Below are 24,174 nucleotides of genomic sequence, written 5' to 3'. Positions count from 1 at the left end.
ACGTATACATGGTTATCTTTATGAACTTTTCAAAGCTACCCCAACTTTTAATTGTTTTTACTCTGCCAACTATTCTGACGATGTCTCTTTTGCTCTAGCAAAACTTTAGTAAAATTTCCTTAAAAAAAAACTTTAGTAAAACGATATATACCTGTTCTTTTGTTCATGTATATATGTTGTGTTGCATATTCAAGATTTATCGTCCTAGCGTGGTATCCGTCACCTATATCTTAGCTTACAATACTCACTAGTACTGTTTGACTTTTCCAGCAGACATGGATGAAATGGTCTCTGTATCAACCTTTCAAAGCTAGCATTCTATTACTACTTTGCAATCTACAATATAATCTGACGTGGGGGTGATATGTGCGTGTTTTGGGAAACTCTGTGCTCAACCTTGAACACAGCCTGTTACGAATGGAGTTTGCCATAATCTCTTACTCCGGTCGAACGATTAGCGGCACTTGGAGTATTGTGTTGGCTTTCTTAGATGGAGACGTTGTCCCTGGCGTCTCTTCATGCCTGAATATGTGCTTGGCCTTATTGTTTTCTTTTAAAAAGATGAAGTTTTTATGGTTTTATGTTAGTTGGCAGGTCCATGACCATTATAGACATTACAATATTTTAGACGAAAGCTGGTAGCTAAATAGCTTATTTAACATGCTGGGTATTAATAAATAGGTGTTGGACTGACTAGCAGTAATCTATTTCATAATTTTGGCTGCTTACAAAATTTCTAGGAATTTGAGAATATTGGCTTCAAAGTTATAGGTATTACATTAGAGAAGCGAGTCTTTCAATAGCACAGAAAAGATCTTTCATCTTTAGAATTAGTCTCAGGTGGCGTTAGGCCCGGGACTAACGGAAGCATTAGTCCCGGGTCTAAAAATTAGGGGAGCTGGGGGAAGTTAATCTCGGTTGGAGCCTCCAACCGGACTAAAAGTCTACTTTTAGTTCCGGTTGGTACCACCAACCCGGGCTAAAGGGCCACCATTTAGTTCGGTTGGTGGTTCTCCATGGGTTAGTTCAAAAGGAAGCTAAAGTATCCCAACTAGAGTCACATAAAGCTATGCGTGAGGCAAGAGATCTTATGTTCGAGTCCTGAGTGCAGACTAATTTTTTTGATTGCTAGACCCTTTAGTTCTGGGTGCGGGAACAAGGACTAATAATCCAGCTCTTTAGTCCCGAATTCATAGTCCCGGTTCTATAACCGAGACTAAACCGGGACTGAAGGGGTTAGCAACCGGGTTTCAGTTACCGCTAGTAGTAACTGAGAATAACCTGATTCATTCCATTGAATTGGCCCACAAATTGTTCAAAGGGTTACAGTTCTACAAACTAGGTTTGTAAAAGTTCTACAAACTAGGTTTGTAAAAGGAAGTGGGTTTGTTTGTCCAAGTGCTGTAGTGGCAACGGTAACAGCCCTAGATTATGGCTAGCTAGGCTTGTCGTAGCCCCTCAGGGAATACAAACACGTCATCACCCTTGTTGAGCACCTTGCAAACATTGGCAACTACCTTGTTAGTTTTCTTGAGTGGACGTGATGAAACAACCATAGAGTGTGCCCTCAGGGGATTCCCTGTAGGGTGTTCCGGCCATTGATCGATCTGCATGACGGACCCCACCTTGCTCTTCATGCATATCCATAGGCATGTCAAGGTTGGTTGCTTTGAAGAAGTCGGCTGCCGTCAGTCACAGGGTCTTCGCAAACAAATCTATCCACCTGCACGGCGTGTAGCAGTGTGAACTCGTGGGCAGCAGCAGAGCAAGTTCAAGTAGATCGATCCTATCAATGGATGGACATGGTCTGCCTTCTCGAACGGTCGAACCTTACGAGTCCACATCGATTCTACTTTGCACTGTACAAACTAATCTGACTCAGTCTGGCACATCCATGGTATACGAAAAGTACGCCTTCTTTTTCCTCTCACTTTTATGTTTCTTGTCAGGAGGCTCACGGATGTGGTGACCTCAGTGCTTGTCTCGAAGCAATTGGTTACTATGTTTATTTTGTCAATCTCCCAACAAGTCAGCTAATGGTTGGTATTCCAGGGATCCATAAATGCACATACGTAGCATAGATTGTTGCATATTTCATCTTGCTACTACTAATGAAATAGTGAACAGTGTGATACCGTCATTGATCACACGCGAGTTAGCAAAAAATGTTTTAATCATTTATGGTGGTCACGATCCGACCTACGTAATGCTGATTGGAGGCATACGGCCCACCTCTGTTTTTTATATTACAGTATATATAATCCCTCTTATTTTAAACTGCAAACCTTAAAGTTTTTTCAGGAGTCTTCTTGATCAAGTGGCAAAGTTAATCAAGAAGACTCCTGCAAAATCTTTATGAAAAGATGCTGTTTAGGCCGGGCGGCTGCTGCTGTAGTAATTACTAAGTACTAGTACATGCTTAGCCATTTCTTACTTGACAATTTATTCCTAATTTCAACCCTAGCATCCTTCCATTTTTAAATATATGATATTTAATAATTATTTTTTAAAACTAATTATCTGGTCAGAAATGTGTACTATATTAAAAAGCAGAGGGAGTATACTACATACGAAAAGCATGCCTTCGGGTTTCCTCCTACTTTCATGTTGTCAGCAGGCCACACGGAAGCTGTGACCTAAGAGCTGATCATCACCTGGGAGAAATTAGTTTCTATGTTTATTTTGTGAATCTCCCAAGTCAACTAATGTTGGGTACTTTGGGTACCCATAAATACACATATATACGTAGTGGAGATTCAAAATGTCAAGGAAATCACAATCCAGCTTGATGCATATTCCATCTTGCCATTGATCAAACAGTGAACAATGTGATTTTTTTAATTGATCCACGCCAGTAAAGTCACAGAAGATTAGTGTTTCCAATATTTACTTCTTGTTTAGTTGGAGTAGATACTTGCAGGAATTATTCATAGTGCAACAGTGCATCCGTACCAAGAGGGGCAGAACTGGTGCATATGGGTAGCTTTCGCACATACATTGCTTGAAAGTTAAACAACAAAGGCTTCTATCAATACCAGATCAACGACTAACACATGATCTACCCACAGTCAACATCTTTACTTGATTGTATATCACACCATTTTGTAGTTGGTCTCAGTTTCTTCTAAATTTTAGTTTGCTTGGTCATATATATCCGGAGGGTTGAGTAACATGGGTTATTTTATTGGGAAAAGTCCGGTTTACACTCTTGAATTATCATATAAGTCTGATTTTTAACCTTCAACTCTAAAACCGGATAATATAGGCCATCCAATTATCAAAACCGGATGAATTTGGCCCTTTGAGTGGTTTCGAAGGTGGTCTTCATTTTGTGAAATTAAAAATATTTAAATTTAAACTAAAAAAATTCATAACTAATTCGTTTTAAATAAAAAATACGAAATAAGTATCAAAAGTTTTCTAAAAAAAATGTAACCTATCTATTGCCACTATACTTGTCAGTTATTCAGATCTATTTTTTTATATTCATAGTATTTGGTGGCCTGTAGTTATGCCTATTATTTTTGAATAAATCAAATTTAAATAGAGCTATAATAGATAGGTTACATTTTATAAAAAATTTTGGCACTAGTTTTATATCTTTCTGATTTAAAACGAATTAGTTTTGATTTTCTACATCTAATTAGATTTTTTTATTTTTAAAAAAATATAAAACCACCTTCGAAACCACTCTAAGAGCCAAATTTACCCGGTTTCGACAGTGGACGGCCTATGTTATCCGGTTTTTTAGTTGAAAGTTAAAAATTGGACTTTGCGATAATTTGAGGGTGTAAACCGAATTTTTTCCTATTATATGACCATATCAAAATTTTGAGTATTACAATAATATTGAGAGAAATTTTGGAAACTAATAATCCATTTCTATATTCAATTATTGGATGCAAAATTCTTGGCATTGAGAAGAGAGGGGAGTTCCGATTGGTAGCAAGCAGAAATTTTAGTTGCTAATAGATTTCTTCGAGTCAGAAAATGAATCCCTAGTAAATAGTTGTTAGATATTACTAGGTGCATGCGAAAGAGTCTGCAGGCTAGTGGTTATAAGAGCTCTAGTAGCACCTTAGATCCTAGGTTTGACTCCCAGTGGGAGTGAATTTTTTAGAATTTAACGGTATTGTGTTTTTAGTGGTAGCCGACGTTCCCGTCTACAGCGAAGCGCCTATGATGACTTCGTCAATCTCGAGGATTTGCCGGCTCAGTCTTCGAAAATGCTTATAGAGATAAGGTTTGCGTACTTGTGTTCATAAAATTGAGTGTGCAAGCGTCGTTAGTGTTCATATGTTTGGAGGAGTTGACAGTGCCAACAAATGACATTGCAATCAGAGCTTAATATAATACTTTTACATTGCACCAAATCCAAACCCAAAGTAGTAAACAATCTCACAGTTTGATGAATCACTCGACACATTTAGTATATTATAATGTTCCCAACTGGTCTCTCATGGTTAGATCCTATGCATCGGATGATGCAACTGGTCACCCACAGCAGGAAACCCACGTTAGCATTCTGTGACTACCATGATGGTTTCCTCGGCTAGCTTAGTCCACATGGAATTGTTTTTTCATGAAGGAAGCTCTTATTGAAATCAAGATCACGTCCGGGCTTGACATCATGGGGCAACCATGCGCTGTTTGTGAGCCCAGAATGCCATCGTTCGCGGTGTGTGCGTCTAAAGTCCGAGATGGCGGGCTGCAGGAGCATGACACCTGCTCCCTCCGTTATATAATATAAGGCATTCTAGTAATTTTTAAATAAATTCAGAAAGAGAATAAAAGACGCATGATAGGTCCAGGGATCCGAGATCCCCAGCGGGCCCACTTCCTGTCAGCATTTTGAATGGTCTAAGATCACGCGTGGGTCAAAATGGCGCCTCCTAGGCCGTGACTTTCCCCAGGCTGTCTAGGCCAACGGTCCCGACCGGCCGTCCGGTCAGCTGGAGCCTTGGCCCGCGTCCCGGACCAACGGGACGACCGAGATCTAGATCCGTACTATGGTTCCGACCAAAGACGCCAACCAAACTTCGCCACACACGTGTCATTTTCCCCGACCGACAAGGTTGGGGCCGGCCGGGCCTCGCACACTGACTGTCCTCAGAGCCAGGTGCTGAGGATAAGGACGTACACACCACATTCAACTACCATACAAGGCCAACCACTTCCTCCATAGGGTTACAATTCCTCTTACTGTCGCTGGAGGATACTGTTTCACCTACCCGTCCTCACGAAGGAACGGGACGCAACGTCATCACGACGCGGCGGATACGCCTCCGTCACAACAGAGTGACGGTTCGTAGCACCAGGGATGAAGCGTGACTACTCTACCGTACTTATCGTCGCACGCTCGCCCCCTGACCGATGGAGCATGACGCACACGAACAAGACAAGACAACTGTCCCACGACGCAGGACTTGGGCGGTGGTCTTCGGACGGCCCTGACAGAGTTGGTGGCCCCGACTGGCGGAGCTGACGACCCCAACCAGCGAAGGAAGGAACACTCTCCCTTTTTACCTCACTTTCTCTACCTTTAGTTCCCCCGTAATGGATGACCCCCCTTTGGACTATAAAAGGGAGGGTCAGGGAGGATGCGAAGCTAGACCTCAACAGATCTCGATCATACCACATCATTCACTCGTAAGCTTGTAACTCTCCAAACTCTCACGAGCACCTGGGCTCAAGCAATACAACCAACCGACCCCGACTAGACGTAGGGCATGATTGACTGAACTAATATAAATGTTGAGATATTGTGTGCTAGACCACATCCGATCATGACACGCGATACACACTTTGAGTTGGTTTAGCTGCCGACCATTTCTGGAACCGACAACGCATGTGCCTTCCAAGAGCTCTTTCTTTACCAGCTATAATTAAAGTTGTTTCTAAGATTAAGCAGGGGAGGAAGGAATAGAAAAGGTAAGTATGCATCTAAGAGTCAAGAAAAAATAAATAATACTTATCCAAAAGTCCTACGATACCTTATATTTGGGTACAAATTTTGAACCTTCCAATACCTTATATTCCAGGATGGAGGGAGTACATTGGTTGTATAGGCATCAATGATATGGTGAAAGCACCTAGGGCGTGTGCTACATGGAGGAAGGCCGAGGTGATTGTATTTGAGCATGGCTTCACTAGTGTCGGTATTTTACTACCAAGCCCACCGAGAGATACCCCGAGGTGGTAGGTTTTAGATGGGGTGTCGTCGAGATCTGGAACTCGAAGGTGCAAGGAACATAAAGATTTAGACAGGTTCGGACCGCAAGGAGCGTAATACCCTATGTTCTGTGTGGTAGTTTGTATTGCCTTAGATGTGGATTGGTTTGGAAGGAGTCCCTGCCCGTCATTATAAAGTCTTGGGGATAAGCTTACAGATGTCCTAACCAGATACGAGCTCAGAAGTCCTACCCGAGTACTACACGGGTAGTTTCCTTCCGTTTCGACTAGTCCTACTTGTGGCCGAGTAGCTTACAGTAGATAGAAGGTATGAGATATGCTCCATCCCTATCCTGGAATATTCTACACTAAGTGCGCAGTCCTGTGGCCCCGGGTCTAATAACAAGGCCTGGAAGATAAAACTCAGCCTGCGAGGGGCAAGCCGCCCCCAGTATTAAAGTAAGAAGATAGTCTTCTCACGTAGACCGAGAAAATCCCTGACCAATTCCCCATGTGAGAGCGGGCCCGATACCGGGCCAATCCACTTTCATTCGCTTTCCCTGCCCCACCCTTACACAGGGGACTGTAGCCCTGACCGATTCTCCACGTGAGAGCGGATCGATACCGGGCCAATCCACTTTCATGTGCTCTGAGAAGTTAAACCACGAACTTGAGGAGTACTACTGAGGCCACCTAGCCAACCCTGCTAGGCACCCACTCGCTCACTAGGCCTAGAAAGATGCTCAGCGGCCCATAAGCTTTGCCACCCCCAACGCCATACCTATTTAACCACTTGCTACTTGCTGAGTATAAGTTCTTGTTTCACATATCACAATTGTCTGTCACGGTCTCCAAATAAACCCATGCACTATATATATTCATATGTAAATTGTGGTTCATGCATAATTATTATTTTATGTAATCAGACCAACAACATGAATATATATTCTTGAAGAAATTGTATACAAGCTTCACTTCAAATTATCCAAAGGGCAGTAACCCTCGCAGGTACACAATAACATTGGCAGTACATAAATACTTGCCATTTATTTTACCAAACATATATAGCATGGAAACTAAAAACAAGTAGTCGTATACAAAATGCATGTAAAGCAAACTTTTTCATACTAGAAACCCATGCTTGATTTGATTTAGTAGTGGTTGTTCTCCCAGAACTGAGCCTGGAGCCAATCAATTGTCCCCTTCTCCACTTGGAATGCCTTGGCCAAAACATCATCCGAGATCGGCGGCTTTGATCCAAAGACCGCATTGGCGATGGTGATAACCCCAGGGTTTTGGCTGCTGAGCGCAGCGATTGCAACCGCTGGCTTGTCGTGGATGGGGTTGAACTGGAAGTGGATGAGTCCTTCGGGGAATACGAACACGTCACCCTTGTTGAGGACCTTGGCAAGCAGGGTGTTGTTTGGGTTGGAGGTGACAAACCCGACGTACAGGGTCCCCTCAAGCACCGTGAGGATCTCAGTGGCACGTGGGTGGGTGTGCGGCGGGTTCTCACCTAAGGGAGCATAGTCGATGCGGGCCAGAGAGATGCCAAGCGTGTTGAGGCCAGGGAGCTGCATGACATTGATCAAGGTGACATTAGACCCCACCTTGCTCTTCATGGTGTCCCTAGGCGTGTCAAGGTTGGCTGCCTTGAAGAAGTCATCCGCATTCACGGCCATAGGGTCCTTGCAAACAAATCCATTCACCTTCACTGTACGCATAGAAGAAGCAAAATAGATATACAAGATCAGAAACTAGGTAGCACATATGGTAACGAGTTCACTGTGCACATATAAGAAGCAACACAGATACACAAATATATATGTGCCCTCTGACAGATGAGTACTGTTTTGATTTTTGTTTAGTACATTAACATCAGAACTACATGAATTACAGCAAGTGCACGCATGCATACCAGGAGAGTGCTTGTCAGCGACACAGAAGTCCTGGAGCGGGCTAGGATCAGAAGCATTGGCCTGATAAGCCACCAAAGCTAGAAGAACAGCCAGAAGGAAGTAGGAGGAGGGAGCCATTTTCTTTCCTCTCGTGCCTTTTCTGTTGGCGCTCTTTGCAGTAGGCTAACCAGCTGCTTGTGTTTGTTTTGTTGATGCAGGGAGATGGGATGTGCTTATATAGCCGCCGTAGCACGCGCAGCAGCGTGAACTTCTGAACAACTGAGCAAGTCATGTTGAATCGACCAACAGAAGAAATGGTCTCTGGTTGCTAGAACCTGCTGATGAAATAAGGAGCTATATCAACCTTTCAAAGGTATATCGTTATCAATATCTTTACACGGTAGTACCAAATCTGATCGGGTCGCTTTGTTACATACTTTTTGTTTGGTTACTTGCAAGTTAAAGAAGTAGGTCCTCCGTCGTCAATACCAGATCAAAAAGTAGGTGGTCTGCCTAGTCACCTTCTTGACTTTGTTCTATCACAACACCCTCCTTACCTGCTCCGATCCTCAGGAAACATGCAAGCAGCTGCGCTCATGAAAAATGGTATTTATTAGTTAGGCCAAGCATATGGCGCTGTGGTGTAAAACGATATACATCATGTATCTTTTGCGAAAGAGGATACACATGTATCATAGACTCAACTAACAAATTTGATGTGTTCTCTTTGCTATTATCAAAACATTAGAAAAAAGTATGCCTTTTCCGTTCCTATGCTTTTGGGATGCAGGTTCAAGATGGTCACCTTTTCTAAAAAAATATATTTTAAATTAGGGAGTAGATCATGAAATTAGAGAGATTTCCAGTAATCACAAAAGTGCTCATGATCCCCATGAAAAATTTTAAAGCACGTAAATGATTCCTTGATATGTGTAGTGGTTTGTTAATTATTACTACTTACTGTTATCGATATGGTTTAGAACGAAATTAAAAATAACAAGCGTCCTCATTCTTATTTACAAATTAATTGGCAGAAAAATGCTAATATATATGTAGATGATCCAATTTTCTAAAGCGGACAGAGTCACACGATATGAGACCCTGGCATATGCGCGTAGCTGGTGCACAGTGATGGATGTGAAAACTGGAAAAATGGACCGGTGCATCGGTCAACCTATTGCGCTCAGATCACATACGTAAGATGGGATGAACTTGTCAAGTCAGCAGTCGTGCACGTTTTACTTTTGGGCTCACATACCTTGGCATCATCTGTGATCATGTGATGAGCAATAGAAGGAAGATTTAGTCCAGTACAATGCATCCGTACCAACAGGGCTCACATACTAATTGACCTGTTCATGTCACACCCGTATCTGCTGTCCATCTGAGGCAACTTGGAGCTGCATGTGAAAGTGCTCTTAAATTTAGGCCAACTATTCTCCTTCTGCTTCTCCTCCTCCTTCTTCTTCTTCTTTTGCGAAAATTTAGGCCAACTATTCGGCTCTTTCAGTTTACTATCATGACACAAAAACTACAAGATTATTAGGTAATTGCTAATCGTGCCTTAATGGACATAACTCATTATTTAAAATACTGATATTACCAAACCGCAAAAATTCTTTTTTATGTTCAGAATTAAATCTAAATCATGAATGTGTACATCCACATAAAGATTATTTCCCCATTAATCTTATTATAGGAGTCCTACACTGATTTGTTTCCTTACAAGACTAGTTTTAACTTAAAACATCTGCACCCTTTTTTCCTGAGTGTTTTGTTGCTTGATATTTTATTAGTGTTTGGTTAGAGGGGTGTTTCTTGGCCTGCATCCACCACGCCTCATTTTTAATTTGTAAATAGTCAGGCATATATAGCCCTTTTGTAGAAGAAGCTGGTGGAAGCGTGTAGCTGGTGTAAATTAAACTTTGAAGAAATTAAGTAGCCTCAATTCTCAGTTTAGTCATGCATCCAGACAGAGATCCAACGTCGTCATGAAGAACTTAAAAATAGACCTTTTAATATTTCTTCTTTGTACCTAACATAGCTACTAAAAATATCTTTATATTCATCGATGATCACTGAGGCATAGAAGATCAGTTTTTCCAACATTTAATTTACTTGGGCGACCATTTTGTTGGAGCAGTTACTTGCGCGACTTAGTCAAACGCATCCGTACCAAGATGGGGAACAAGCTAAGTAAGGCTTCTATCAAATACCAGAGTAACCACGTGGTCTGCCTAGTCAACTTCTTGACTTGTTCATATATCGTACCCTTCATTACCTGCTCCTTCTGACGCAACAAGCAGCTATATATCAAAAGTGCTATTTAGTTGGGCCATGTATAGGCTGACTGCTGGATAATGGTCTACAGTATTATCTATGTATCGTACAAATCGTTGTTGTAATTTTTAGTTTTTTTGCATGAACTAATTAAAGCACGGTTACAACTAACACTGTTACAATCATGATTTGGAAGAGGGTTTACGAGTATACGCTATCAAATATTTGAGCAATAGAATGACTAATCTTTCAAATTCTAGCCTTATGAGAAGTACAGTTACACACCAGCAAATTACTAATTTCTTGGCTTGTTTAATTATAAGCACTTTACTACACTTCTTTTTGTGTTTTTGCATATGAGATTACTTGGACGCAGCATATATGCATGTATAATAATTATTCTCAACTCTCCAGTGCTGCAATCCTGATAATAGGACTCCATCTTCACAATATCCTGAAGCAGGATCAGCGTTGGAGGCCTTGAATTCTTGGCGTCGTTCGTCAGCCACGCACAAGTCGCTGACCCATTGAAGATAAAAGCGGTCACGTCAGCCACGCGCACAAAGCGCTGGCGGCGGCAAGGTCAGCGATGTGCTTGGTGGCCGGCCGGCAAAACCTCACTGAGCTAGATGATCCTGTGCTGCCTCGGCCCACATGCCTCACACAGTTTGCAAAGTCCTGGGTGGCCACAGTCACAGTGGTTGTTTTTTTATTTTTATTTTGAGGGGAACGAAGCACCGTGGTTCAATTCTTGGGACTGCATCAGATAGGTATGCCGTCTCCAGCGCCACAGTCACTACACCTACTCATGGCTATTTGATGGTCTAACGTCTTGAATAACAGGCTCCATGTTTTGTGACCGGTGAAATGAATTCGCATTGTGAGGACAATATGCATGTATATACGAATATGCATGTTTTGTGTTTGTTTTGTCACTAGAAACCCAGATGTCATGTATATGCATGTATGTACCCGGATGCAGGAATATTGTTTAATGTACATCGCATCATGGATATACATTCTTCAAGAAATTTTATACGAGCTCCATGTAATTAACTTTAATTTTGCAAAGAGGCATGGTACAGCAGTGTCAACGAGTCAGCAGTGACAATATGTGAGTACTTGCCATTTATTTTATTGATCATAACATCTATAAACTCAAAACATGTAGGAATATGCAAAATGCATATATATAAAGCAAACACTGAGTGCGATGAACCTAAAACATTAATTATCTAGTTGTGATTGTTCTCCCAGAACTGGGCCTGGAGCCAATCAATTGTCCCCTTTTGCACCTGGAATGCCTTGGCCAAGACATCGTCTGAGATCGGTGGTTTTGATCCAAAAACTGCATTTGCGATGGTAATAGCCCCAGGGTTCTGGCTGCTGAGCGCGGCAATAGCAACCGCTGGCTTGTCATAGATGGGGTTGAATTGGAAGTGGATGAGCCCTTGTGGGAATACAAACACATCACCCTTGTTGAGGACCTTGGCAAAGAGTTTGTTCGGGTTGGAGGTGACAAATCCAACGTAGAGTGTCCCCTCGAGCACAGTGAGGATCTCTGTGGCACGTGGGTGTGTGTGTGGTGGATTCTGACCGAGGGGTGCATAGTCAATACGGGCCAATGAGATGCCCAGGGTGTTCAGTCCAGGCAACTGCATGACATTGATCAAGGTGACATTGGATCCAACCTTGCTCTTCTTGGTGTCCATAGGCTTGTCAAGGTTAGCTGCCTTGAAGAAGTCATCTGCGTTCACGGCCATAGGATCCTTGCAAACAAATCCATTCACCTTCACTGGACAGATAGACAAAGATATTTGTAAAAAAAAAGAAATTATTAGGGTCAGTAATAATGATTTTTTTATATATGAGATTTGTGTTCTAGTAACAAATGATTATTTTCGTGAGCAGCGACTTAGTTAATGAACACATCATTGCTTAAAGCATGTATATTCATACCAGGAGAGTGTATGTCGGCAACGCAGAAGTCCTGGAGCGGGCTAGGGTCAGAAGCAATGGCCACAGAAGTGACCGTTGCTAGAAGAGCTGCGAGAAGAAAGTAGGAGGAGGGAGCCATTTGGGGTTCTCTTGCTTTTGTGCTTGAGCTCTCTGAAGTAAACTATCAGCTGCTTGTGTGTTTGTGTCTGTCTTGTTGATGCTTTGGGCGTGGCCATGGTGTGCTTATATATAGCCTGCCACAGCAAGAGGCAAATATGAAGTTAACTATCTGAATAAGTCTAGCTATGTTGAACCTACCAACAGAAGAAACGGTCTCTGGCTGTTACAAGCTGCTGATGATACAACACAATTATCTTATATGAAGAACATTTCAAAGCAGCCCCACTTTCAATATTTTAAAACTTTACTAATAAATCTGACGTGTTCTCTCTTTGATCCTATCTCTACATACAAAAATATATGGTCTTTCTTCAGTTATGTTTTTTGGATGCAGGTCGAAGATGGTTACCTTTTCTAGAAAATAAATTTTAAATTTGGGAGTAACCAAAATACGTGAGATTCCCAGTAATTACAATAATAGTGCTCGAGAGAACCCCCAATAAAAAATTAATTCGGGTAAATGATTCATTGATGTGTAGTGGTTTGTTAATTGCTACCATGCAAGTTACTATTGATATGGTTCAGAAAGAAAGTGTTCAGCTATTTACCTAATTTAAAGAAAAAAATTGAATTTGGAGATTATTCAAAACTTCCTAAAGCAAAACAGATAGAGTCACACATGTGAAACTGGCGCAGGTGCGTAGTTGGTGCGCTGTGATAGTTGTGAAAACTAGAAAAATGTTATGGTGCAGTGCATCGGTCAATCTATGCTAGCTTGTGCTCACATATGTATCGGAAGAGTCAACAGTGTGTAGGAGTTTATTATTAGAAAGGCTTCTATCACTACTAGATAAGAAAAAGTACATCTGTATATTCAACTCCTTGAATTTCTTTTTTTGACTCGAACTCCTTGAATTTCTCGTATCGCACCTATATAACACCCGTATGTGAAAGTGCTGTTTAATTTAGGCCAACTATTCGGCTGCTGCTGCGTGGTTTATGCCATTATTTAAAACACTGATTAGTACTACACAAAGCAAAAATATTTTTTAAAACTCAGAATTAAATCTAAAGCCTTGAACATGTCTATCCACATAATGATTATTTCTCCGTTATTCTTAGTAATTTTAACTTAAAAAGAAAATATGAGCAACTATTTTTTACCGAGTCTTTTATTGCTTGATATTTTATTAGTGTTTGGTGAGACACATTTTCTTTCTTGGTCTGCGTCCACGCCTTGGCTCATATTAGATTCAGTTTTGTGAGGAATATATTTTCCCTTGGTAGAAGAAGCTGGTGTAACCGTGTAGAAATTATGAAGTTGCCTCAGCCAATTTACTTCTGCATCCATATAAAATCCAGTGTCGTGGTGCACTAACAATCAGACCTTGTATATAACATCTTTGGTTTTTACCTAAGTACCTAACATATAGCTCATAAACAATCTCCTTATTGTCATCCATGATCAATTGATTCCTAGAAGATCAATGTTTTTCCAACATTTACTTGGCCAAAATTTTGTTGTGGCAGTTACTTGCACGACTTAATCCAACGCATCCGTACCAAAGATGTGGAGTATGTTGCACACGCTCGTACGTTGAAGAAGTAAGGTTTCTATCAATACCAGGTCAATAACCATGTGGGTGGCCTAGTCAACTTCTTGACTTGTTCATATCACCCTTACGTGCTCCTTCTGAGGTGATAAGCAGCTGCACATCAAAACGGCCGATTAGTTGGACCATGTATATACCTGCTGCATAATGGTGTAAAGTCACTACTACAGGACAGCACATCCTAAACGCCTCGTCACCACCAGTTCGAACCGAACCAGTGGTGATGTGCTATCACCGCCGGTTCCGGCGGTGATAGCTATCATCACCGCCGGATCGTATTATAGGTATGACGGACATCAAATACGAACCAGCGGTGATACCTGTTGTGGCAGAACCAACCTGAATTATACTGGCTCAAGTACGCTAGTCCTCCCTGGAGGGCTAACTCGTACTTCAAACAGTATAATACTATTGGTCTGTCGGATAACGTCCCGATAAACCACCGAACTCAGGATCCAACAAGGTACCTCACACGAAGGTGAGTCCAGAGATACAATGCCAAATTAATTTACACCACAGGCAGTTATATTACAAAAATATACAAAATAACACTTGTCCTTACTGAGGAGAGTTTATTACAACACAAGTTCGGGTTTCTGGTCAAAGCAGCGGATTTTGAAAAGTAGAGTCGATATACACGGCGTTATTACAGATATTATGCTAGCCCTGGCATGATATCACTCGGCGGGGTCTGCGTTGGCCGGGGACAGATCCCATTCCACGGACCAACCATCAGGCAAAGGGTAAGGCCATGGTGTAATGAACGCTGGCTCATCAGAAGGGTTACCTGAAGTAAATCAACAAAGCAAGGCTGAGTATACTAATACTCAGCAAGACTTACCCGGAATTGGGTATATCTTAGCCCATAACTAGACTCATGCTGGCTTTTAGCTTTGGGTAGGGTTTTCAGCTGAAAAGCAACAAAGAGTAGATCCTTATTTTCAATTTTTAGTTTTCAGGTTCTAGTTGAATTAACCATTCTAAGTAAGCACCTATAACTATCCAAACATGGTAGAATCTTTACTCATCATCATCTTTAATAATCACATGATTGCTCTTGTTACTCTATGTGATAAAGGGGATAAGCAGTCTCATACATCGTGAGAGGCGGACGATTCTGAATCGAGATTCAACCCTTGCAAGGTAAACCTAACACACACGCTTGGAACACCACAGGGTTGTTCCGAAGCAACCGTTTGCCTTTCATTCCGACTCGTGGATCAGGGCCACCACAAGCGACTGCAGGTCATACGCACTACAAAAGTGCAGGACGTACGTCTGTAGCGCGACTACAAAATCCGTACTCCTGGTTGCCCAGCAACACATATGCCTACACGTCGAACTAAGTAACCAAAAGAAGCAAATACATGTGGTGGGTGGTATGTCCACTTCTCGGGCCGATCGGTTACTAGGCTTACCGCTTACCATATTTCACGGCATGTGGCTAGTACTTTCAAATGCTTAGCCACCGCTACCACACACTGCGACCTTATCAATTCATCAACTCAGACGGGTATCATCAACCATGATACCTCATAAAACTCCCGTCCGGCATCCTTATAGTGATAGCAGGAATGTAAACATTACAATTCCTATATCGCGCGGGTGACAGGAAATCACTCGACTTCTACCGGTCCTATGAGTAGAGCAGCTAGTCGAACTCTAGTTCTAGTGTTCAATACATTGGTTCCTAGAACAATGCAACTAAGGTTTCCAAACAACTCCTAAGAACCTAATGCATAAAGTATATAGAAATAATATAGGTTGCAGTGTAATAAAGTAGAGGTCATGTCCGGGGCTTGCCTTCGCTGGTGGGGTTGGGGTTAGTCAAAATATTTTCTTCCGAACCTTGGTTCGGGGCTTCAGAGAAATCCGTAACAAGAGTCCCGGGGTCTTCCAAACAAACTTCTTCTTGTTCTGGGATCAACTGATAATCCCCGTCAGCGAGAGTGGTCGAGTCTACATGAGATGCAAATTACAAGTTATGGAATGCCTTTACTTTTAGTTTACTTCCCGATAAAGTTGCAATCCAATATAAATAATATTTTATTTTGATATATTTCCCAATTACTGGTACTGGGCAGTCATTTATTGAGTACTAATAAATTTACTTAGATTCATTAAACAATAACTTTAGCTAGGTTAAGTGTTCAATTAGTAGCATGGAGCAGCAAGTGGTGGGGTTCCCATTAACAATTATATTAAAAGCTCTACATATTATCCTCTCAAGTCATATGATTTTTAAGTTACCATCACCTTCAAAATTAAATATATAATATCTAATTTAATTAACATCTAATTCATAGTTGAAAATTTGATAATATGTTGCACTAATACAAAACAGAACATTAATATATTTTTCATGATTTTTGAATATATGAAAGTGTGTGTATTATGTAAACTACACATTATTTCTAGCAAAATCTATACAACAAGAAAATATTACTGGAGTACAAGATTAATTATTTTTCTTCATTTCTACATGTTAAAAGAAAATTATTGGCACTGGTTTTACTAATTTATCATTTTTCTATGAATTACTATGTAATTCTTAAGTCTACAAGCAATCAATTTTGATATTTAAATTAAGTCATTAATTATTCAAAAACTGAAGTCGACCCTTAAAACAAAGTTACAGATCTTTGTCTAAAGATTCCAACAAAATTTAGTTTACCATTTTATGATTTTTCCTTAAAGAGATATGGTATTTCTAAGTTAACAGCAAAAATTACATAAGGAGGTCCTTGGCTACTATTCCACTGAGTCTAGGGCTTTGCAAGAAACCCCCTGGGTTTCTTTTCCTTCTAACCCGAGGTCCCTGGGCTGGGAACCGAGCAGAGCAGAGTAGTGACGGCCGTGTTCCGGCGACGGTGGTCGCCGGCGGCGAGGTCCAAGGGCAGGAATCGGGTCAGGGGCTTACTGCGGTCGTGTTGAGCTACGTGTTGTGGACGAGGACGGCCGGAACAGTGAAGTTCGACTTGAGCCCGAGGTGACGGCGGAGGGGTCAACGGCGACGAGGGTGCTCCGGCGATGAACGTCGGCCAACAACCTACGCACGAGAACCAGTGAGTCGTGGGGAACGTGCACGTGTCATCAATTGGATGAATTCATGCTGGATCGAGGGAGTTCGACGGAGACCGAGGCGGCGGCGGCGAGGATGAACGCCGGCGAGCGTCGGGGAGGCGCTGTGGTGCACCCGAGGGTCAAGGGATGGGTCGGACAGCTTCAGGGGGATGATGTGATTCTGTTAAGGGTGATGTGGTGGCTCGGGAGTACCTGCAACGAGCTGCCCACGGTGAGGCCGAGGGCGGCGGCGGATGGCGATCGTCGGCGACGAGGTTTCAACAGAAATTGGAGGACCACGAGTGGTCGGGGAGCACCAGTGGACTACGGGTAAACTTGTGCAAGTGCTGGCTGGGGCGGAGGTGGTCCGGTGTGGGCTGTCCACGGGCGGGTGGTGCACGGCCGGAGAAGAAGAGGACGACGGCGACGGAATGCAGCTCGGTCACTGGGAATTGGGTGCTGGGGTTAGCAAAACAGCAAATGAGTGTGGGTGTGGTGCTGCTGCGCGCGAGAGAGAGGGAGTTAAGGCACTGCAGCGAGCTGTCCACGACGGCGAGGAGGTGGCGGCCGGAGATGGCTCGGGCACGTCGTGGCGCGCGTGGGAGAAGCCACCAGGGGAGAGGAAAGAAGTCGAGACCGGGAGGGGAGGACGCGTGGATGAGTTCTGCAGCTGGAGGTGGCGCTCGGGGCGCGGGATCGACGGCGAGCGGCGGTGGCAGGAGCGGCGCAGAGAGGGAAGCGGCGCTTGCCAGAGGAAGACGAAGCAGGGGGTGTCAGGAGGACTAATTCGTAAATTCCAAAGAGTTCAGGGACCCCACTGTAATCTAAAATTTTCCTACTGCTACAAAGGTCAAATAGAAAAGTGCTCAACATGAAAGTTGTAGAGAATTTTAAATCCTACAAGATTACTTTAGGGTTCAAGTTCCAAATTTCAAAGAATAAAGTTTTATTTTAAACTTTAGAGCACCATTCAAATTATACACTTTGTCTTGTAATTCAAACAATTTGCTTTAATGCTTAGGGTCTTTTTGCAAGTTTTCCTGCAGTCATCATTACTAGTTCTTTTTACACTTTAGTCCTTAGGTAAAATTGAGTTTTACTTTTATCTTTTACCATTTCACATGTAAATCCTTATATGTTTGTAATAATTACTTAAAGGTCCTTAATTTCATATTAAGCCTATTTCCCTTAGTGTTTATTTATCTTTTGCTCTTTTCTTTTCTATAACCATCTGAAATTTGACACTTAGGATCATTTCCACATACTTGCACATGAAAATTTATAAAACTTAAAATTTACAAATGTACCCTTATTGCTTTGTACACTCGTAAACACTATATCCTGCTTACATATTCTACACCTAAACTTAGTATCTATTTGATTAACTACCTGGATATCACAGCCTTCCCCCCTTAAAAAGAATCTCGTCCCGAGATTCCGAAGCTGAACAGAATTGGATAATTAGATTTGGGGATTGACTTGAAGGAAGTCTGGAAAATTCCGTTGAAGATAAGACTCAGTTTCCCAAGTCGCTTCTTCTTCGGTGTGATGATCCCACAAGATCTTGTACATCTTAACTGCTCTTCTTCTGGTGAACCTTTCCTTAGTATCCAGAATTCGAAGAGGTTGTTCGATGTACGACAAATCAGGTTCTATCTCAAGGGTACTTGTCTCAATGATTTCTGTGGGTATTTTGACACACTTCTTAAGTTGAGAGATGTGAAAGACATCGTGAATAGCGGCCCATTGAGATGGAAGACGAAGTTTGTAAGCTACTGGGCCACAAACATCAAGAATTTCAAAGGGTCCGACATACCGAGGTGCTAACTTCCCCTTTATGCCAAAGCGTTGGACGCCTTTGGTAGGTGATACTCGGAGATAGACGAAATCTCTTATCTGGAATTGCAGAGGTTTTCTTCTCTTATCTGCATAACTCTTTTGTCTGGACTGAGCGGTTTTAAGATTAGATTGAATAACCTTAACCTTATCTTCGGCTTCAACAACTAGGTCTGGTCCGAAGATTTTGCGTTCGCCGGTCTCAGACCAACTCAAAGGAGTTCGGCATCTACGACCATATAACGCTTCGAAAGGAGCCATTTGAAGACTAGCTTGGTAACTGTTGTTGTAAGCAAATTCAGCTAGACCAAGACACTTGTCCCAACTTGTACCATAATGAATAATACAAGCTCGGAGCATGTCTTCAAGAATTTGGTTAACTCGCTCAGTCTGCCCATCAGTCTGGGGGTGATATGCAGAACTTCTAATCAATTTGGTCCCTAGAGCTGATTGCAATTGTTCCCAAAATCGTGCGATAAATTGGGGCCCACGATCAGATATGATAGTTTTCGGAACCCCATGTAATCGAACGATTTGTTCCAGATAGACTTCGGCATACTTCTTAGCAGAGTAAGTGGTATGCACCGGAAGAAAATGAGCTGTTTTTGTGAGTCTATCGATAATTACCCATATGGAGTCATGTTTCTGAGATGTGTTGGGAAGACCAACAATGAAATCCATGCTAATGTCTTCCCATTTCCATGATGGTATGGGTAATGGCTGAAGTGTACCAGAAGCCTTGAGATGACTGGCTTTGACTCTCTGGCATGTATCGCACTCAGATACATATTTGGCAATTTCTCTCTTCATTCTGGTCCACCAAAAATGTTGCCGAAGATCGTGATACATCTTGGTGCTACCAGGATGAATAGAGAATTTGGACAAATGTGCTTCGTCGAGGATTTGCTTACGAAGTTGATGATCCTTAGGCACAACAAGTCGATCGTTGAACCATAGGACTCCTTGACGATCAGTGTGAAAACACCGATACTTAGCTTCTCCCTGGGATAGCTTGGATTTAATAATTTTGACACCCTCATCATGTAGCTGCGACATGACGATTTTATCCCGCAAAGTAGACTCAACGGAGATCAAGTTTAAACTACCTTGGGGAATAATCTCCAAATTGAGTCTCCGCATTTGATGGCAAAGAGTGTCATTTAAAGTGGATATGGTCAAACAATGATAATGTGACTTGCGGCTAAGTGCATCCGCAACCACATTAGCTTTGCCCGGATGATAATGTACCTCAAGGTCATAATCCTTGATTAACTCCAACCAACGCCTTTGCCTCATATTTAAATCAGCCTGAGTGAAAATATACTTGAGGCTCTTATGGTCAGTGTAAATGTTACACTTAGCGCCCATAAGATGATGTCTCCAGATCTTGAGAGCATGAATAACTGCTGCCAATTCAAGATCATGTGTTGGATAATTTTGCTCATGAGTCCGAAGTGCTCGGGATGCATAAGCAATAACCCGGTTGTTTTGCATAAGAACACAACCAAGGCCAATTCCGGAAGCGTCACAGTAGACATCAAAAGGCTGAGTACTATCTGGCTGAGCTAGCACTGGGGCTGTCGTCAGAAGTTTTCTTAAAGTGTGAAATGCTTCCTCACACTTCGCGTCCCAACGGAACTTAACTTCTTTCTTGAGTAGCTCAGTCATGGGTTTGGCTATCTTGGAGAAGTCTGGAATGAATCGGCGATAATAACCTGCCAATCCAAGGAAACTCCGTATTTGATGGACTGAGGTGGGAGGATTCCAGTCCATAACTTCTTGAACTTTGGTTGGATCAACCGATATGCCTTGACTGGAGATAGTATGTCCCAAAAATTTCACACTATCCAGCCAGAATTCACATTTTGAAAATTTGGCATAAAGGCGATGATCTCGTAATCGTTGAAGAACGACACGTAAATGGTTAGCATGGTCTTCTTTGGTTCTGGAGTAGATCAGAATATCATCGATGAAGACCACGACAAATTTATCAAGCTCCGGCATAAATACGGAATTCATGAGATACATGAAATATGCCGGTGCATTTGTAAGTCCAAATGACATGACCAGATATTCATAAAGTCCATATCTGGTTGAGAAGGCCGTTTTTGGAATATCACAAGGCCTGATCTTGATCTGATGATAACCGGAGCGTAAATCAATCTTAGAAAAGACCTTTGCTCCAGCTAGTTGATCAAACAAGATATCAATGCGGGGAAGGGGATACTTATTTTTAATGGTAACCGCATTGAGTGGACGGTAGTCGACACATAATCTTAGGCTATCGTCTTTCTTCTTGACAAAGAGAGCAGAACAACCCCAAGGTGAAGCACTGGGGCGGATATAACCTTTATCAAGAAGATCTTGAAGCTGGATTTTCAATTCTGCCAACTCATTTGGAGGCATTCGATACGGCCTTTTTGAAATTGGAGCTGTGCCAGGTTGAAGTTCAATGATGAACTCGATGTCTCGATCTGGTGGCATTCCAGGCAGATCGTCGGGAAAGACATCGGGAAATTCACATACTATCGGAATATCCTTAACTTTGATATTTGTGATAGCATATGCGCAAGGGTGTAAACATTCTGGCTGGGGCAGATAAAGAGTGGTAACCCCATAGTATGGTGAATCAATTTCAACCACTCGGGAAGATATATCTAACTGGACTCGATGTTCAGTCATCCAGTTTGTCCCGAGTATAATATCAATTCCCTCTAGACTGAGTAAAACCAAATCAGTTTTTATTTCTTTACTACCTAACTGAAGTGGTACATTTCTACTTATTTGGTTGGAGGTGATTTTTCCTCCAGGGGTAGTGATCATATATGACCCCTGGATAGGACAAGATTCAAGTCCTAGTCGGGTTCCACAGTTGTTACTAATAAAGCTATGTGTTGCTCCAGAGTCAAATAAAGTAACAACTGGTTTGTGATGTATAGAAAATGTACCCGACATGACAGGAGCTCCATCTGGAAGTTCTGCCAGAGTGGTGAAGTTAATCCGTCCTTGACGGACTTGCATCACCGGCTTCTTTCCCTTATTCTGGTTTCCCTGGGTGGAGCTCTGCCCTTGATTGGATTTCTTAGGTCGCGGGCAATCTCGGATAAGATGATCCGCACTTCCGCAATTGTAGCAGCGATAATTGTTGCCCTTCTGTGGCACTTGCGGAACATTTGGCCGTTGGCCAGATTGTTGTGCTTGTTGTGGTGGCACAGGGGGTCTAAACCTTCCTTGCTGCTGAGGCGGCCTAAAAACCAATCTTCCCGTAGGGGCATTGCGTTGTGGTGCTCTGGACGGTGTATTAGAAACAACCCGATACCTCGGTGGTTGAGCACTCGAGGGTCCAGCAGAGTTCTTCCGCTTCTTCTCGGCAGAATGCGCCACAATACAGTCTTCTTGAGTTAAGGCCATGTTGACCAACTCACTGAAAGTATTGGCCTTCACAAGGTTCAGGCGTTCTTTGAGTTTGGTGTTCAGGCCCCGACGGAAACGGTCTTGTTTCTTGGTATCATTATCTGCGTGATACCCAGCATACTGGCACAGATGATTGAAATTCTGTGCATATTGCAAAACTGTATTGGCACCTTGGGTAAGAGCCAGAAACTCGTTAAGCTTTCGCTCCAATAACCCTGCGGGTATATAATGCGCTCTGAAAGCGACCCGGAATTCATCCCATGTGATAACATGCCCTGCAGGTTGCATGGCATAAAAATTGTCCCACCAGATTCTAGCAGCACCATGAAGTTGTTGAGCAGCAAAGGAGGCCTTGCTAGAATCCGCACATGGTATGGTCAGGAGAGCGAACTTCGACTCAATGATGTGGAGCCAGGCATCGGCATCTAACGGTTCCTCGGCCTTACTGAAGAAAGGCGGTTGGGTACTGAGGAAATCCTGGTAGCTAGCCACAGGAGGATTACGATCATCCCGGCCTCCTCGGAATTGTTGCTGCTGATTCTGCTGTGCTTGAACTAGCAAATTAAGCAATTCCGTTTGCCGAGCCATGACTTCGGCAAGGTTGGGAGGAGGTGGTGGTGGTTGCTGAGAACCACTGGCTTGATCAGCCCTAAAACCCTCCGGGGTTCCTCTTGTAGCTCCAACCATCTGAAATAAAGGAGATGTCCATTATTAACCATATATCCTTACTCCCAATTTCAGAAGACAATATCAATGCATATATTCTGCAAATCATCTCATCTCAAAATTTAAAGATAAATAACAAGATGATGAAACCGGAAATTATATTACATTGTTAACTCAGATAGTTCTCACATCGCATGTCGAAAGTTTACTACATAGGCCATCTATGTTACATCAAATGGCATAAAGTTCAACTACTTAAACTATTACATTCCCTTAAATTACATCTCGAAAGTTGACGATTTTACTAAAAATCGTCAAAATTTCCTACAGAAGACTGACTGCCAGAAAGAGAGTGATGGGGACTAATAACAGGGTCCCCATGCTCAGAATCAATCTCTGAAATACCCTCAATTTCCTCTGGGTCTTCTTCTTCTTCCTCTTCAGGCACTAGGGGTATAGCAGGAAGAATGGGTTGCTGCTGCAATTCTTCAATATGAGCCTGAGCATCATCCGCTTCGAGCATCAGATCATGAATATGCTCTTGTAGAAATTCTATAACAGTATCTCGTTGGGTGATAAAATGATCACTCTCCATGATCTGATCTTCGCGGTGAAGAATTGTTTCATCTCTTGCTGCAATAATTTCATCCTTTTGCGTTACCAAAGCTTGTAATTCTTCTATCTAGGTCACTTGGTGATCAGCATTCCGATAGTGGCTTTGAGCCACACCGGTTATCTGATTTACCCCATGACGCAGTAGCTTTTGGTAACGGTATTGCACATCCATAAACCTGGTAACAATACGGACGGTTTCTTCAGCTACATCCCCTAGCAAATGACCATAATGGTCTGTCCGAACATCCCAGTCCGAATTACTCGGGTCTATGGTAGGAAATAACCCAATAGGATATGCAGCAACTTCAATCGGATGTTGATTGCAGAAGAGTTTGATTCCTTCTAAAGCAGCAGTTTCAAGAGTATCCACTAGACGATATCCTACCACTTCCACTTCTATGGGAGGCCATAAGGAGCGGAAAGGGTGTTGAGGAATCATCATCTTAACCCTGCAGCGGAAAACTCCTTCTTCAAGATACTCTACCCCATCATACATAGGAGGCTCTGTATAATGGAACATACTCAAGGATTCCCACAAAAGACGAGGAAACCCTTCCCAA

The 24,174-nt window shown here is 42.5% G+C and overlaps 2 protein-coding genes across 2 annotated transcripts; both read right to left on the bottom strand.

Annotated features, from left to right (window-relative positions):
• Positions 1–7,103: 7,103 nt before the first annotated feature.
• On the bottom strand, positions 7,104–8,270 carry LOC112897542 (germin-like protein 8-7). The gene is made up of 2 exons (XM_025965853.1): positions 8,090–8,270; positions 7,104–7,885 (listed from the first exon to the last, which is right to left on the bottom strand). Exons 1-2 carry the CDS (start codon positions 8,205–8,207, stop codon positions 7,323–7,325), a joined length of 681 nt encoding a protein of 226 aa, XP_025821638.1. The 5' UTR covers positions 8,208–8,270; the 3' UTR covers positions 7,104–7,322.
• A 3,192-nt stretch (positions 8,271–11,462) lies between these two features.
• Positions 11,463–12,492, bottom strand: LOC112897544 (germin-like protein 12-2). The gene is made up of 2 exons (XM_025965855.1): positions 12,309–12,492; positions 11,463–12,144 (listed from the first exon to the last, which is right to left on the bottom strand). Exons 1-2 carry the CDS (start codon positions 12,424–12,426, stop codon positions 11,585–11,587), a joined length of 678 nt encoding a protein of 225 aa, XP_025821640.1. The 5' UTR covers positions 12,427–12,492; the 3' UTR covers positions 11,463–11,584.
• Positions 12,493–24,174: the final 11,682 nt, after the last annotated feature.

Source organism: Panicum hallii, chromosome 6, assembly GCF_002211085.1.
Source record: "Panicum hallii strain FIL2 chromosome 6, PHallii_v3.1, whole genome shotgun sequence".
NCBI classification, from domain to species: domain Eukaryota; kingdom Viridiplantae; phylum Streptophyta; class Magnoliopsida; order Poales; family Poaceae; genus Panicum; species Panicum hallii.
Note: the sequence above shows the minus strand (reverse complement) of the source record. Positions and strands in the feature narration are given on the sequence as shown.

Coding starts and splice junctions, on each gene's coding strand:
- LOC112897542 (XM_025965853.1), bottom strand. CDS start 8,207: ATGGCTCCCTCCTCCTACTTCCTTCTGGCTGTTCTTCTAGCTTTGGTG. Junction 7,886..8,089: donor CGCTGACAAGCACTCTCCTG/GTATGCATGCGT, acceptor CTATGCGTACAG/TGAAGGTGAATGGATTTGTT.
- LOC112897544 (XM_025965855.1), bottom strand. CDS start 12,426: ATGGCTCCCTCCTCCTACTTTCTTCTCGCAGCTCTTCTAGCAACGGTC. Junction 12,145..12,308: donor TGCCGACATACACTCTCCTG/GTATGAATATAC, acceptor CTATCTGTCCAG/TGAAGGTGAATGGATTTGTT.